At 41.9% G+C, this 15,563-nt stretch overlaps 2 protein-coding genes across 11 annotated transcripts in view; one reads left to right on the top strand and one right to left on the bottom strand.

The window, feature by feature from the left end:
• Positions 1 to 15,563, bottom strand: part of DCUN1D3 (defective in cullin neddylation 1 domain containing 3) — a 44,477-nt gene that overhangs the window by 21,532 nt on the left and 7,382 nt on the right. For 2 of the 8 annotated variants that reach the window (XM_067550992.1, XM_067550986.1), the window contains exon 1: positions 698 to 815. The exons of 3 other annotated variants lie outside the window; for them this stretch is intronic. The gene's annotated coding sequence lies outside the window, so the exon portion shown is untranslated. Of the gene's footprint in view, positions 1 to 697; positions 816 to 843; positions 859 to 1,692; positions 1,732 to 15,563 lie in introns of those variants that run through there. 3 more of the 8 variants (XM_067550987.1, XM_067550993.1, XM_067550994.1) reach the window with 3 other exon arrangements.
• On the top strand, positions 1,766 to 15,061 carry LYRM1 (LYR motif containing 1). Of its 3 annotated transcripts, none has more exons than XM_067550995.1 (4): positions 1,766 to 1,866; positions 9,335 to 9,493; positions 12,032 to 12,124; positions 14,740 to 15,061. In XM_067550995.1, the coding sequence occupies exons 2-4, from the start codon at positions 9,335 to 9,337 to the stop codon at positions 14,854 to 14,856; spliced, it is 369 nt and encodes a 122-aa protein (XP_067407096.1). In that variant the 5' UTR covers positions 1,766 to 1,866; the 3' UTR covers positions 14,857 to 15,061. The 3 variants fall into 3 exon arrangements, with proteins under 3 accessions (XP_067407096.1, XP_067407098.1, XP_067407097.1); XM_067550997.1 differs by having other exon boundaries at positions 1,829 to 1,963; positions 9,337 to 9,493; XM_067550996.1 differs by lacking the exon at positions 1,766 to 1,866 and adding an exon at positions 2,068 to 2,077.

Here is a 15,563-nt window from a genome sequence, read left to right as displayed (position 1 = left end):
TCCCCACATTTAGAGGCAGAATAATTAGTTTCCACTGGAATACTCTCAAAGTTAAAAGGTTGGTCACAAAAGTAATAGGAACCTTCAGAAAATATAGTACTGGCTTAACCTGAAGTTCTTCCTTAAGAGCCAAATATAAAGTATTGGAACATGGTACTCACTGGCAATTGTGAGGTAAGAAACATTTTGTTACAACCCATAACACAGCCTAAAAGTGGAATAATTAATTCAAAAGAATGTTCTGAAAAACATGTATCTCGCTACAGAAATCAAAGATATTCAAACATTTTATAAAAGATAGCATCACTTGTTTTAGCTATTCTACATAAAGAAATCCAAGTATTCCTTTCAGTAGTAGTAGTAGGAAAGAAAGTCTTTCCAATTAATGTTTGCTTAAGCACTGTTTACACAAGTTACTCTCAAATTGTTATTAATATTACTTATAATAGTGTTTAAGTAATCTAACAATAGGAGTGATTGGGGCACATTGCAGTGTCCATGGTCAGTATAACTACACACATGATGTAGACAGAATGATAAAAACCAGGCTGAGAGAGAGCAGTGTTTTCAAATAATGGAAACAATTTTGGAAACAAGAATAACTTTACCCACACATACTTTCTGAAGCATACCATGAAGATGTATATATACACATCATTTAGCATTAGATTATTGCTAAATATTTTTAAAAGAATACCTTTGTGGAATGTATTTATAAGCCAGCTAGCTGCCACACTTCACCCTAAAGGTGGTTGTATTTCAGTAATGATGTTGATAATTTATAGAAAGTCATTTTAGCATCCTTGTACATAGCACTGCAATCAAAATATGATCATCACTTACTTCAACAGATACTATGAGTTAATCACTAATCCCATTGGGGCCAAGGAACTACACTTCTGTTAAGTTGTTTAAATGGTCTTCAAGTAGGAAGATCATATAAATAAGAGGTGGAAAAAGCACACTGGACTGGAATGTTACATTACAGCACCACATTTCCTAGGCATGCAACAAAACTAACTTCTCCCATCCTTTACTTAACATTCATTATTAATACCGTGGGGTCTCCTCTTTCTCTGCTGGCCCCGATAACTCCAGTAGTTCCCAAGGAACAGTCTGTTTCTGTTTAAGGTCTAATCCTGAAACCGCTGTACCCTATACCTCTAAAGGGGTACGGGGCGGGAGGAGGGGAAGGAAGGCATGAGGAGACAGGCAGAGGAACTATTTGTTACGAGAGCGCTAGCATTAGTTATTGTTGCAGGCGCTTCAAGGCACAGGACCCTACAAAGCACCCCCACGCAGAGAGCAAAGGGATGGACACAGCCCCCCCGGCCACCGCTTAAGAGATGCAGATCCTCTCACAGGGTTGTGAGGGGCTACCAGACCCCACAACTTCCCCCCGCTCTCCCACTCGGGGAGCAGAGACCCCACAGCCTCCCCGCCTTCGGGGCAGAGCAATGGGCAAAGACCCTCCCCCACGCGGGGGGCGAAGCGGGGGGTGGGGGCTGAGGAGCCTGGTTTCTGAGCGGGGGCACTTAGGGATGATTCCGGTGGATGATGCTTCTTCCCAGCCCCTGCCTCTACTACCCCCTTGCCCCGATCCACACAGCCCCCCTAGCCCTCCCGGCCCCCCACAGCACAGGCAAAGCCTCCCTGAAACGGACGGGAAGAGACAGGGTCCAATTCACTCACCCTCCACAGCTCCCAGACAGACTCGCCTCAACCCCCTCCCTCCCCTGCATCACTTCCGGGGCTGAAGCGTCAGCTGGCTGCGCGTGGCGGCATCACGCAGCAGAGCGTCCCGACGCTGCACGTACAGTGAGGGAAAGAAAAGGCAAGAAACCCACCGCCGCCTCCCATGCCGCGGTGAGTGGGGACTGGACTAAACTGGAGTGAACTACTGCGCGAGGAAGGACGGGGGGGGAATTGGCAGGAGGGCTATTGCGCGCTTGGTCCTGAAGATAAAGAATGAAGGGAAGATAGAAGGGAAAGAGGTCGATGCTGGAATGTAGCGAGAACCTGCATTGAGATCTTGGGGACTGATGGTGCCAACTGTTCCCCCCAGCCTCTCATATTGGTACAGTCTAACCTGAAAGTGCCCGGGGAGTACCCAGTCCTGGTGCTGCCCTCTCCGCCAGGGGGCGCTAAGGGGTCCCTCCCTCTAACGGCTCCCGACTCCCTCCCTGCAGCCGTTGGGGGAGGGGATGGCGCAGGACAGGAGGACGGGGTTGGGGGGCGCTGCCCCGTTGCTAGTGTCACCGTGGGACCCACTTGGGTCCTGCAGGGTCTTGTGAAGGCCCCACGCTCCCTCGCCCCTAGCAGCCTCTCCCAGGCAAGCTGGGCAGCGGCTTTGGCCTGGCTGCCAATCTGTCCTCTTGGCAGAGCTGGGGCCGGGCCAGCTGCGAGTGGCGCCGTGCCCCCCGTGCAGCAGTTCAATGATAAAGCTCACATTACTTCCTGACCACTGCAGAGAGGACCCGTGGGGCCTGCCCACCGCTCCCCGTGCAGCCAGGATAAGGGTCTGGACACCTTCATGATGCTTCCCTTCCTGCAGACATCAACATGGGGATTTGTCATCTCGTCCCCAGCCCACAGGCTCGTGGTTTGGCCCCAGGGACCACGGCGCTTGCTTGTGGGCCGATGGAGGGCCCCTGCCCAGGGCCTCCTATTCCTGTTTTCTCCAGGCTGAGGCCCATGAGGCATGAGAGCAGAAAACAGATCACCTGCAAACAGGCTCTTGCAACCTCCACCAGAGGATAAACTGCACCCGCTTGAAGTCCTACATCCACTGAGGGTCCCAAGTACTAGTCCTTGGGCCAGGCCAGCTCTGGACAGTCCAGTATAAATGGAAGTGACGATTTTTTTTCTTGAAACTGAACTGAAACAACTGAACACACACATTTAATCTTTTAAAACATTCTCTAGTGCTGTGGTTCTCTCACTGTGGCCAGTTTGAGAACCAAGCAAGGAGGATGCAGTGGGAGAGGAGGTAGTACATGAAAGAAGATCACTAAAATGATCCACAGAATGAAAAAGTCAGAATCAGTGTTCTACTACATTGATATTTATACATGTTCTTGTGTTTGAAAAGGGTCCCAGGGTTGGGAAATATATTTATTTCTCTTCGTGCATTCAGTTGCCTGCAGGGTAGAGCCAAGAAGTGAATAAGGTGCATAATTCTATAGTTTATGTTCATAGTCTCATATTTTATACGCTTCTATTATATAAGAAGGGCTATGTAACGTTACTTGGGATCTTACTCCCTCGGCTAAATTTGCCACACAGCATTAAAACTCCCTTTTCTGATTATAATGACTATAAAGAACAAAAGTAGGAGGTGGAAAAAAGTCAAAAGCCAAGCAAACAAGCCCATGCCATTTTTGTACTGGTTACAAAGTTAAAGCCATAGTACCCTTGACTGCTTATGACCACTGTATGCTTTCAGGGTCAGGCGACGTTTAAGAAATATTTGAAGCAATAAAATTCCTTTCCCTACAATAACCTGAATAATGATTTTTACTCTTCAGTGTTTCAGTTAGAAAATATAGGGTAGGACACAAAACTACATGTGCTACTTAGACAGGACAAAGCATTAACAATCCTGGACTGGCAAAGTCAAAACTGTGACTATAGGACTAGTCCTGGACTAGATCATTTCCATTTATTCACATGCAGTGCTGTATGAGTGCTAGATCATAGTGTGGCTACTGATACATGTTGTGAAGAATCAATTCTTGGTTCTTTCCATTTGGGTGAATTTATATGGAAATCCAGTGATAAAGTCTAGGCCATTGATTTACTGTTTGAGTTGCATTCTTTTTGCTTTCAGTTTCCTTTTGCTTTCTGGTCAAGGGATCATTCAATACTTAAGTGAAAGTTTAAAACAACCAGAGTTTGATCTCAAAGGGCTCAATACTGCATGTGGCCCTCCCTTCACTTCCCCCTTCAGAATTCCCACTAAAGTCAATGGGAGTTCCAAGTGCAGAGAGTCTGTGTGTGTCAAATGTTGAGTAACATTTGGGGTCACATCTGTTTCGAAGCTGAAACTTCTATAACAGAATTCAAAACTGGGCAAAACTCCCCTTGTTCCAGGTTTCATTACAAACTAGTTACTTAGGCCACTTTCACCAAAAAAGTGCACAAATTTATGATTGTAGATGGAAACAATGAGCAATGTTTGGTCAAATTAATCTCTACAGTAATCCCACTGACTAAAGTCAACAGGGTTATACCATTGATAAAGTCAATGGGGTTACCCTAGAGGTGAATTTAGATCTCTTTTTGTTTGGTTTTCATCCAGCAATAGGCGAATGTGGTGGCTTTGAATTTTGCTATAAGTTGGTTGAAAGCAAAAAACTTGATGCACAACTCAAGGAGTGAGACCTCGCCAAATCAAAAGTGAAAAGCCTCTGAGTTGCCAGCTGAATGCAGTGTTTTTTATCCAGCTGATGCAGCCACTTACAGTGTAGCTATTCTACAGTGTTTGGATGGGAGAACCTAAATCAGTTTGATTTTTGAGAGAGGAAAGATAGGAAATGAATGCTGGATTCTGAGATTTGAACATCTTTGCAGAACGTCGTCTTCTCAGCCACCCCAAGAATCCTTGATCTTTCCTCATCTCACAGGAGATAACTGTTACAGCTGTTGTCCCTTATGGAAATAATGAGCCCAATTCACCCCTTGTGTAAATCCAGTGGCTTTACTTCAATATACTTACACCAGGGGTGAATTTCTTAGTGACTTAGTTACCATGGATAGCTGTGAAATGGAGTGCATGATTATATGTCACATCTATCAGCTGGAAAGAAATTGTGGGACACCACTTAGCTAAGTATTCTCATTGAGCTCTAAAATAAAAAGCTTGGTACACAGTTCTTGCATTTTATAAATGAATAGTTGTATTAAAAATATAATGGTACACATCACATTCACCCTGGAGAGAAATAATGTTGTATAGGTTGTTGAAATAAATTATGTATTTCCATAATAGACATCTGATCAGTTTTGATCCAATAGACTGTCAAATAATTTATCATCATTCAGAATTCCTTGCCAGTAGCAAATTGTCAACTAGCTGATAACATGAAAGATAAGTTATGGTGCTCTTAAATATAAACATTATATCTGACTATATCAAAGCTGCTGTTTTAAACTGTTTTCTATAGAGTTATACTCCCCCCCCCAAGCACATATAGTATCTGCACAAATCAAGTGTGCATCCAGGTTAAAGAGGATGTAGAAGAAGAAATCCATTGTTAAAGTGTCTATTTTCCTTTATTGAAATACTAAACATCCTTCCTTTCTTAAAATCCTAGGCCTATACTAATATATTTGATGCTTAAGGTCAGTAGATGACCTTTGACTTGATAAGGAAGGACAGAAGTAAACACTTTTACAGCTAAATTATGGTTATCTTAACAGGGGTGCATTGTGGAGAGTAGGAAGATGCAGAGCACATCTCCCTCCAAGCATGTTTACTCAGGAGGCAGCTGTAATTTGGCTATTTGCATGTGAAAGGCCTCACTCATCACTGCATCCCTTCGCCAATCCCTAGTGTGGTTCAGGCTCTATTCAATAGGGGCAATACAAGGATGGAGTTTTTTACATGTATTATATAAAACACACCAGCTGAGATTAGTATTGCTATTATAGAGTTCAGCCAAAACAAGGGGCCATAAACTTTGAAATCACATACCTGTAGTTAACCTTTATGGGTAAAATTCTGCAAAGAAATAAATGGTTGTGTAAGTTAAACAGTGATTATAACCATTAGAAAAAGGTGTATTAGTGGTACAGTGGTGTAACATTCTCCCACATGGCGTACAGTGGGTGTCCAAAACACTTCTGACTTACACACCAAAGAGACAATTAGCTGTTAGGTAGCAACTAACAGTAAATGTTAGAGTCCCCTTACTTCACCCACCTTGTCAGTGTAAGGTAGTAGGGTGACCATATATGTCCTGTTTTGGCCAGGATAGTCCCTTTTTTAAGCCCTGTCCCAACTGTTTTGGCAAAACCTGGCATTTGTCCATCAGTTTGCAAAAGCAAAAACAGGACACATGTCCGGTTTTGCAAAAAAAGTGGGGTGCGACCACTTGCAGGGCACAGAGAAATGTGCAGGGGGGTGAATGGCGATGCCAACCCTGCATGGCAGGGACGAGCAGCTTGAGCCTCATGGGGGAGGGCTTGGGCCAGCCCCATGTGGCATCCGTTTTTCCCTCTGAGAAAATATGGTCACCCTATATTACATTATCTTTTATTGGACCACTGTGTGTAGCTGAAAAGCTTCTCTCTTACCAACAGAATTTGGTCCAATAAAAGATATTACCTGACCCACCTTGTCTCTCTAATGTCCGGGGAGCAATACAGCTATAACACTGCAAACAATTGTCTTACACTCTCCTGTTAGTTGTTTTCCTGGTAATTCCCTCTGTCCACTTTGCACAGCCACTGAGTCCTAGGTGAGTGCAAGTTACGTTAGTTGACCACTCGTTTTTAGTTTTTGACCAAATTACACCCATCATTGAGAGACTTCCATAGGTATTGGACCCTTTTACACGTGAGGCCAGATTCTAATCTGATTTACACTGGTGTAAATTCAGATTAACTCTATTGACATCAGAGTTACTTCAGATTTACATCGGTGTTACCCAAATCAGAAACCAGCCATAGTTCGGAATCCAGCCATAGTCAAAAAACACTGCTCAGGAAAGTGGGAGGGGCTTCCTTGCATCATCTTCCTCTTGTGTCTCTCTGCAGGAGCTGGGTACAATCTGGCCATTACTGTTGTTAGAAACTGTTCCTTAAGATCAACAGTGGGAGCTGCTGGCTGATGACCATTTCTGGAAATCTGGCCAGTGACTTTTATACAACCCCCGTATTACTACCTTCCTCTCCCTGCTTCATTGCATATGTTAACACTACAGCCTACTTCTCCTCTGATAATGCATAAACAAGGAAATAAGCAGAACAGTATTAACTCCAGCGCCACAGGAAACAAAGGAGAAAAAGTTCAGCGTTTGTTACATGAAAAAGTTAGAATCAGTGGGAAGAGAAATTAGTTTGCAAATAGCCAAGAGATTTCCCAAACTTGGGAGTATACTAAAACCAAAACTAGAATGTGCACCAAAAAAAAAAATTAAAGATAGCAGGGCCAGATTATAGCTTATGTACTAAAGGCACATGCCTAGGGTCCCAGCTCCTGAAGTCACATGATGAATTTCCTTCCCTCCCTCCCCCTCCTCCCCCCCCCCCCCCAAAAAAAAAAAAAAAGTATGTTTCTAGCCCTCATGGTTAAAATATACACTCAGATTAGATTGTCAAAGGTTATCCAATACAGTGATAGGCCACCACAGCCTGTCAATAGCTTTTGCATGGGTGGCCCCTGCTGTTAACACCACAAGCAAAGATGGGGGCCCCTGTGCTGTGGCCCCAGGGCCTCATGTGGGATGAGCCTATGGCTCTGGATTGTCTTAATGCACTACTGGTCACTGGTCTTTTCATGTTCTGTGTAAACTAATACAAACCACAGTATAAGGCTTTAATTCTGCAGACACATCAGTGATTCCATTGACTTAAATGGAATTATTTATGTACATACAGCTAAGCATGTATGCAAGTATTTGCAGAATCAGGGCTTACATTGTCTGTGTTCTTGCAGATGTTTTCTAGAATCAGCATAAGCACATATGGTGAAACTTTATTTTAAAAACTTCTAGTTGTGCACAAAGAATCATTTTTCTCACTAGCTAAAGAGAGAATGACTAGTTCCTTCAAAAAATAAGAGTAGTAGTAGCAGTAGTCTCTAGTAAGAGCAAGAACTTGAGAAAGACAGTATTATGTCTGTATTTCTGAGACTCCTGACAGGCCATGAAACAAAAAAATTAGTCTTTAGTTCACAGAAATTGTAGGCATAAAGACTCAAAGCACTGGGCAACAATAACTGAGGGTGAAATTCTACCTTCAGATTAATGTGTGCAACTCCCTCTGATTTCAGTGAGACACAGCTCAATGAGTGTGTTTGAGGGCACAATTTGGCTGTACTAGAAAATAGTTGATAAAGACTAGTTGTCTGTGTGTCTAATATTCATCTGGAGAGCTCAACCACTTCAGATTTCATGGGCCAAGTGAAAGTAATTCATAATATCCTCATGCTCTCCAAAATACCAGTCATTATCACACATGGTGAACTACACCAGAGAACTACACGCTGGTGAGTAAGGATAAGGTCAGTCACAGAAACTCGTCAAATGTATCCCAGATAATGTCTCCCCACCGGTAATGGTTTTTCCATATATTCATAATAATCCTTTGCTCTCACATACTCATTTTCTCATGTTGCAGCATTTTACATTTCTGGACAGTAAAAGTGTGACCGTTTTGCAACTCAGAGCTTTGGAATTCCTAAAGCTGAAGTCATATTTCTGATCAGCAGTGGATTTGGGTCAGGGAAGTTAATGGGTTGGGTGAAATGTTGGCCCTGTTCAAGTCGATGGCAAAATTCCCATTGACTTCAGGGCTGAATTCCTAGTCTTGCTGATTTTTAACAGTCCTAAGCAGCTGCACATCCTGTTCTCTTCAGTGGGCAGCATGGCTGCTTAGCCCTGTGTCAGTAAGGTCATAATTGACTTGTCTGAGTCCACAGAGGGAGTCAGTGGCACAGCCAGGATTAGAACTCAGAAATTTGTAGCTTCTAGTCCAGGGTTTATACCATGCTACCTCTTATCTTTCATTTAATATTGCTACACACTGTAATACATCACAAATGGTGTTATGAACATCAGAGAAATATATTGCCTTCCACAATCTCAATACTTTTTCAGTTGTAGTCTCAAGATGCTTTGCAAAGGTGGGTAAGCATTATTATGCCCATTTTACAGAGAGGAACTTTGCTGAGAGTTTAAGTGACTTGTTCAAGGTAAGACCCAAGAACAGAACCCTGGTGTCCTGGATCCAAGACTCTGATTTAGCAAAGCACTTAAGCAAGTGCTTAACTTTAAGCACATGTATAAATCCTGTTGATATCAATGGGAGTTAGGCATGTGCTTAAGCTCTTTGCTGAATAGGGATAAGCTTAAGCACATGTTTAAATGCTTTGCTGGATTGGGACCTTATAGAGTAGGCTTTTTTCCTTTCTTATATGAAGGGTGAATGTTCCTGAGGGTTGGCAGGTAACCATTGTTTACAGCTATTCCACTTCCTTTCACATTACTCAGAAGATCTCTGAGAGAGGAAATATTTGTAAAACTAATTAAAGACTGTGTGAAAAATGTACATGTGTTTGGTGGCCTTTTATAAACCCAAATGTTTACGCATACGTTTTCTTTTTCTTAAGATGACATCAGTTACACGACAAGAAGTTCTTGGCCTTTACCGCAAGATATTCAGAATAGCCATAAAGTGGCAATCTGCATCAGGACAGATGGAAGATACTATTAAAGAGAAACAGTACATTATAAATGAAGCTAAGACGTTATTCCAAAAAAACAAAGATGTAAGTGCATCTCTTTCTGGCTTTCAGAGTTATTCTGTGATTCATTCTTTGCGCCTTGTTTTGTTTCAATCGTTGGAAGAGTGTTAACTAGAGAGTTGAGTTCTCAAAATTGTCTCCAGTTCGGAAATTTATAGAAATGCAGAGCTGGAAGGACTGTCACAGTTTCAGAGTTAACTGAAGCTTTGACTTCTGCCCTGGTCCTCCTCAAGGACACCAACTTAAGGTTTCAGGATCCTAGCAGTCACTTCTCTCAGGTAGAGAGAACATATACAAACCAAGATCCTAAACACAAGCTAAAAAGCTTACCAAAAGTCACCATCAGTCTTATGGGGTCCTGCTAAGTCAAAGTCCTTCCATCCCTTCTGTAAGGGTGGGAACCCCAGTTGGATAGAGGGTCCTGTCCATGTACTGAATCAAAAGAAGGTCCCATGTCAGTTTATACTCAGCCTTTTTTTTCAGAAGGCCTCTCTTTGTCTGTTGGTCTCCAAACCAGTATCTGCAACCTCCCCAAGGGTGGTACCTCCCTGGAGGTGTTTAGAGCCTGAGTGATTCACCTTAATCCCCTCCACCTCCATTTTTATTTCGTGGAAGAGCTGTGGCAACCCTCCCCCCTGTCCCCACCACCAACTTAATACAATATGGTCCCATAGATATTGCATCCAGTTGCAATATCTGTAACAAGGTCCTGGAGAGGTCATTTAGTCTAGCCCCCTGCAGGTTTAGATGTACACCTAGATCATCCCCAACAGGTGTTTGTCTAACCTGTTCTTAAAAGCCTCCACTAACGGCAATTCCATGACCTCCCAGGATAATCTATTCCAATACTTAACTATTCATATAGTCAGAAAGTGTTTCCTAATCTCTAAAGTTTCTAAACTAACACACACACACCCCCTCCTCCGCTGCAGATTAAGCCAATTACTTTTTGTCCTTCAGTGGACATGCAGTACAGTTCACTGTCCTGTTTATAACAGCTCCTAACATATTTGAAGATAGTTATCAGGTCCCTCCCTCCCCGATCTGCTACCAAAACTAAACACACTCAGGTTTTTTTAACCTGTCCTTGAAGGTCAAGTTTTCTACATTTTAACCTTTTTGTAGCTCTCCTGTGGACTCTCCAGTTTATCCACATCTTTCTTAAAGTGTGGCACCGAAACTCACAGTACTCCATCAGAGGCCATCCCTGTGCCAAGTGGAACAGTTGCCTTCTGTATCTTACATATGGCACTCCAGTTAATGCAAACTAGAATGATATGAGCCTTCTTTGCAACTGCACCACACTGTTGGCTTATATACAATGTGTTCCACTTGAACCCCCAGATCCTCTTTTGCTGCATAGCCAGTAGTCTTCATTTTGTAGCTGTGCTTTTGATTTTCCCTTCCTAAATGTAGTATGTTGCACTTGTCTTTGCATGATGAAATTCAACAAGATTTTCAACTCCTTATCTGGCTCCTCAGAACAGCAAATGTAAACCTCCCCAAAGAAGAAACCTTGAATCCTTCTAGTTCTTCAATAGTTGCGTTAGGCAATTAGAAAGGACTGGAGACTTTACAAGAAATTGCCAAGGAGGAAAAAAGTCATCTGCAAGTATACTGCCTGTGAAATTATTGTCTGAAGCAGCTTTGGATTTTTCAGAAAGCTAGACAAAAGCATCAGCACTGCTGTGATGGCAGGTAAAATTCAGTACCTCCTTCACCTGCTGATTTTGCCCTTAATAGAGTAATTATTGGCACTTTCTTTAGAATAGGGCATGTTTTTGGTAGAAAGTGTGCACAAAGTTTTTAGGCAATGTTTGGAATTAAAAACCTCTCTCTTGCAGAGAGAGAGCACAAACATGCTGTCTTCAATGGTTAGCAATGATCCTTTTTTGCGTTCACCATTCTAGTATCCCATTTTTATATGGGAATTGATTTCGCTTGCATTCACTTTCTAGTTATTGTTTAGGATTATTTTTTACCATTGAATTTTTTTACACACCACCACCTTTATTGAGAGGGAGTTCTATGCATGGAGTGATGGCAGGCCATGGCCCTAAATGTTTTATATTTTTCTTCAGCTCCTATATGGATATAAGTAAATGGTTCAATTTACTTTTGACCACTAGTATTCTGTCCATGAATGCATTAATTTACATGTGCTGCTTCTTTTTACAAATGATACTTAATTACCATATTACAGTAAAATTCTCCTCTCAGTAAATCTAAGATCTGATATCCTGCTCTTCCTGTATACGACTAGCTCCCAACAGTCTGAGTCCAGAACTCATGAATGAATATGAGGGGAATTTTATCGTTAATGACTGCTCTGGACATGAAGATAAGTCAACGCACGTTTCCATGATCTCTGGGAATGCTAAGACATGGCAATGAACTGGAGAATCATTCTAGCTATATTTCTATGAACTGGGAAATCACTGTGCTACTTTTAAAAATAAAAGTAAACAAAAAAAAAGTAAATCATGTAGATGTGCATCATTTATGCTTGAATTCACAAGTGCTAACTTCTACACTTTCCCTTTTTTACATTTATTTGATTAGCTAACAGATCCAGAGCTGATTAAACAGTGTATAGAAGAATGCAAGGCAAGAGTAGAAATTGGACTTCACTATCACATCCCCTACCCAAGACCTGTGAGTGTGAATGTCTACAACAGTGTGTATTTAGTCCCTTATTCAGCAAGGTAGTTAAGCACATGCTTAACTTTAAACTCATGAGTAATCTCATTTATTTCAATGGGACTATTCTGATATTGCCAGCCCCAAGCATTGAACCATCATGAACCCTCACTCACTGCCGTCCCCCTCCTCCCCCGGAAATGGCTCTGATCAGCCAAGAAGTCCTGAGGAGCTTAAAATAATGAGATTTTTAAAATACATTTTGCATCTTTCTTCTGTTTTTTGAGCCTTTTAGAGTACACTTGGGTCATGTTTTCAAGCTCTTCTTCACAAACACAAGAGCTAGAAAGTTATTTTGTAAATAGTGGGTGAGCGCTTTATATAACCACATGACTCCAAGAGCTGGGGCTTTAAGGAAAAACACTAAATATCACATGAGTTGGCAATGCTGTTACTAGTTAAGCATGTGCTTAGCTGAATAAGGGCCAAATTAGTCAAATGTGATTTGAAGCTTTCTCCATCTGTCCTTTCTTTCATTGTAAAAAAGTTAATTATTTCTGGGAAAAAGTAGAAAAAAGGCAAAACATAGTAGCATAAGCTAAAAGAGCTGTGGGTATTTAATTGAGGAAATTTTGACTTCCAGCTGAGTGTTCATAAAGCTGGTAATGACAACAAATCTATTGTATGTGGCGTAGTCGTAGCCATGTCAGTCCCAGGATATTAGAGAGGCAAGGTGGGTGAGGTAATATCTTTTATTGGCAAACCAGACAAGCTATCTAACCACACAGAGATCTTCTACACATCTGGGTAAGGTACTCTGAGTATCACAGCTAAATACAAGGAAAAGACGAGCCTGAGAGCTTAAATTCATAACTCTGCTAGACACTAAAAACCATGGATGACTAGAGACACTGGATTTATAGCTTATTACAATCTGTAACCCACTAGCCCCTTCTTTTTGTCCTATGACTGCAGAGATGTTAACGAGCCACTCTATTTTGAATGGTCCCAGAATATGTGCTAAACCATCTCTTCCTTGTTGCATTTAGCTGTGACCCTCAGAGTACCTTTCCCAGACCGGTGGAAGAACTGTGTGTGGCTTGAAAGCTTGTCTTTCTCACCAATAGAAGTTGGCCCAATAAAAGATATTATCTCACCCACCTTGCCTCGCTAACAAATCTAGTGGTTAAAAAAATCTTTCCATATGAGAGATTAGAAATAATTGGCCTGTCAGCTTTTGAGCAAATACATAAATATCATAGGTTTTGTTTTTTTGTTTTTTTAAATATAGCCTACACCATGAATCCTGGTTATATTAGATCAGGTCTGGTTGGTGGGGGAGGAGGGATATCCGTGTGTCCTTTTCCACTCTCCTCCCATGGTTCTGAAAAAACAGACCTTAATGAAAGTGACTTATTTAAACACAGAAGTTGTAGCAAGGGCCTGTGTTTTGTTTCACTGTCCAATTTATTTCAGGTGCGCTGACTTCCTTTCCTTCCTGGGTCATCCATAAAGACTTCCCCTCTATTCCTATTCATTACTTTACATTTCACCTTCATAGATCTCTTTCCTGTCAAGCAAATCATAATCCAATTTATTTTCATCTTTGTTTAAAGATGTTGCCCTAGGTTTTTGGATACTGACTTGCACTATGCTTGTCCAGTACACAATACACTAATTACAAAAAAGGGGTAACAAATGGTATCACTTTTTATCTACCTCTTTTAGCTGAACACAGGGAAGGCTTTAAAATTTATATTCACTAAGGGCTCAAACATCTGGCCAAAAGCTCGGAGGATCTTTAGAGAGTGTATACATTTTAAGAATATTGCTGCTTCATTGAATGATTTTACTAATATTTGCATCTAAACAGCTATCTTTTAGTCTGTCATCCTTTGAGACAACGTCTGGCTATTTACACCTACCTCTTCCAATCAGCATGGGGGCAAGGGTTTAGCTGGGTAGTTCCCACTAACAATTTTATACTTACCGGTACAAAGACTTTCAAAACTAAAAGCCTGTCACCCATTGCTGTTTGTAGACTCAGTGACTAATGGTGCATTTCATATGGTGTATATGATCCCCATAAACCATATCAGCAATAAGGCAGTAGATTTTGCATATGTACAGCTTGGGATTAGTTTGTTGCTTGCTACATGGGTAGTAACAGAACAACCACTTAACCACCTTTATTATTTTTACTCAGAAATTTATGGTAATACTGTTGTACAGCCTTCTCTGTTGGTTTGTGATCCTGTACTTTGGTCCCAACTTCTCTAATAAAACTGCAAATCTGGATCCTATAAAGCCATTTTACTGGAATATCCTATTCAATACTATTTCAGCAAATGATGCATCGTTATAGTTTGGCATCAAACTATAAAGCACAATGCTACAGAAGGCTATAACTTAAAGGACTGGATATCCATCTATTGTATACAACAAATACTTAGGGCTTGAATGTTAAATGTAATTGTAACTTCAACTAGCAAATAGGCTCTTCTAATAGAAATATATGTCAGTAACCTGCTGGGTAGGCATCTACTCTCTCCAGAGTATCTTGAGCTCTGAGTGGGTTTTCAGTTTATCAGCTTGCACAAGAACTGTTAACTTTATTTTTGTGTGAATAGATTCATCTGCCTCCTATGGGTCTCGCCCCTCAACGTAGTCGTGCATTTCGAAACCAAGAAAAGCTGAGGAAGCATTCCAAGCCAGCCTACTTGAGATCCTATGATGAAGTTTCATAATCCACCGTCACGGCGTGGTGCATATTATCATGAACTGCAAGGCAGATATGTCTCGTGTGCAATTGTGAAAGAAAGTGTGCGTGATAGTCTTTACACTCTGACACCACAAGCCTCGCTGATTCAGCACATAAGGATGTATGTAAATGGTCTTGTATTTAAGATTCAACCACTCTCATCAATAAAAGTTTCAGCTTTTAAGGCGTGAGATGCGACATGAAGATTACTTTGTGACATCAGGACAAAGCATGGCGGTTCTTAAATTGTATGTGGATTCGTAACAGCGTACAATGGAGGTTGGCAGGAGGATTAGAAATGCTCGATTTTGCCTTTAAAGCACTACCTGCACTGGGGTCTCCCAGAAGAATCAGGCAGGCACGATGTCTCCTGAATACCCCGGGGGAACTTGGCCACCACACCATCCTGTGACAGGATGCACTCTTTCCAGGACCTGGCTAGGACTGGTGGACGGTGTGGTGGTAGGACAGGGCCAGGGCCCTGCTCACCCCACCCCATCTGGAGAGACTAGTGGCACAATAGGTGCGAGCTTCATGCTATCCTTATGCTTAAGTAGCCCAGGGCTTGTAATTGCACTGGGCTGCTATAACCTGGGGAGGTGAGGAGAAGAGAAACAGAAGGACCTTTTACCTTCTCCCTGCTTCCCTTTGCAAAATGCACAGTAGCTGAGTCCAAGGTGGCCCATCACCTGT

This window comes from Emydura macquarii, unplaced genomic scaffold (assembly GCF_026122565.2).
Source record: "Emydura macquarii macquarii isolate MOO-44397 ecotype Brisbane River unplaced genomic scaffold, CSIRO-AGI_Emac_v2 contig_1348, whole genome shotgun sequence".
NCBI classification, from domain to species: domain Eukaryota; kingdom Metazoa; phylum Chordata; order Testudines; family Chelidae; genus Emydura; species Emydura macquarii.
This window is presented reverse-complemented; position numbering and strand designations above follow the sequence as displayed.

Bases quoted from the DNA above. Each gene is read 5' to 3' on its own strand.
- LYRM1 (XM_067550995.1), top strand. From the start codon at position 9,335: ATGACATCAGTTACACGACAAGAAGTTCTTGGCCTTTACCGCAAGATA. The intron at 9,494-12,031 runs GTAAGTGCATCT...TTATTTGATTAG, and splicing joins TATTCCAAAAAAACAAAGAT to CTAACAGATCCAGAGCTGAT. The intron at 12,125-14,739 runs GTGAGTGTGAAT...TTGTGTGAATAG, and splicing joins ACATCCCCTACCCAAGACCT to ATTCATCTGCCTCCTATGGG.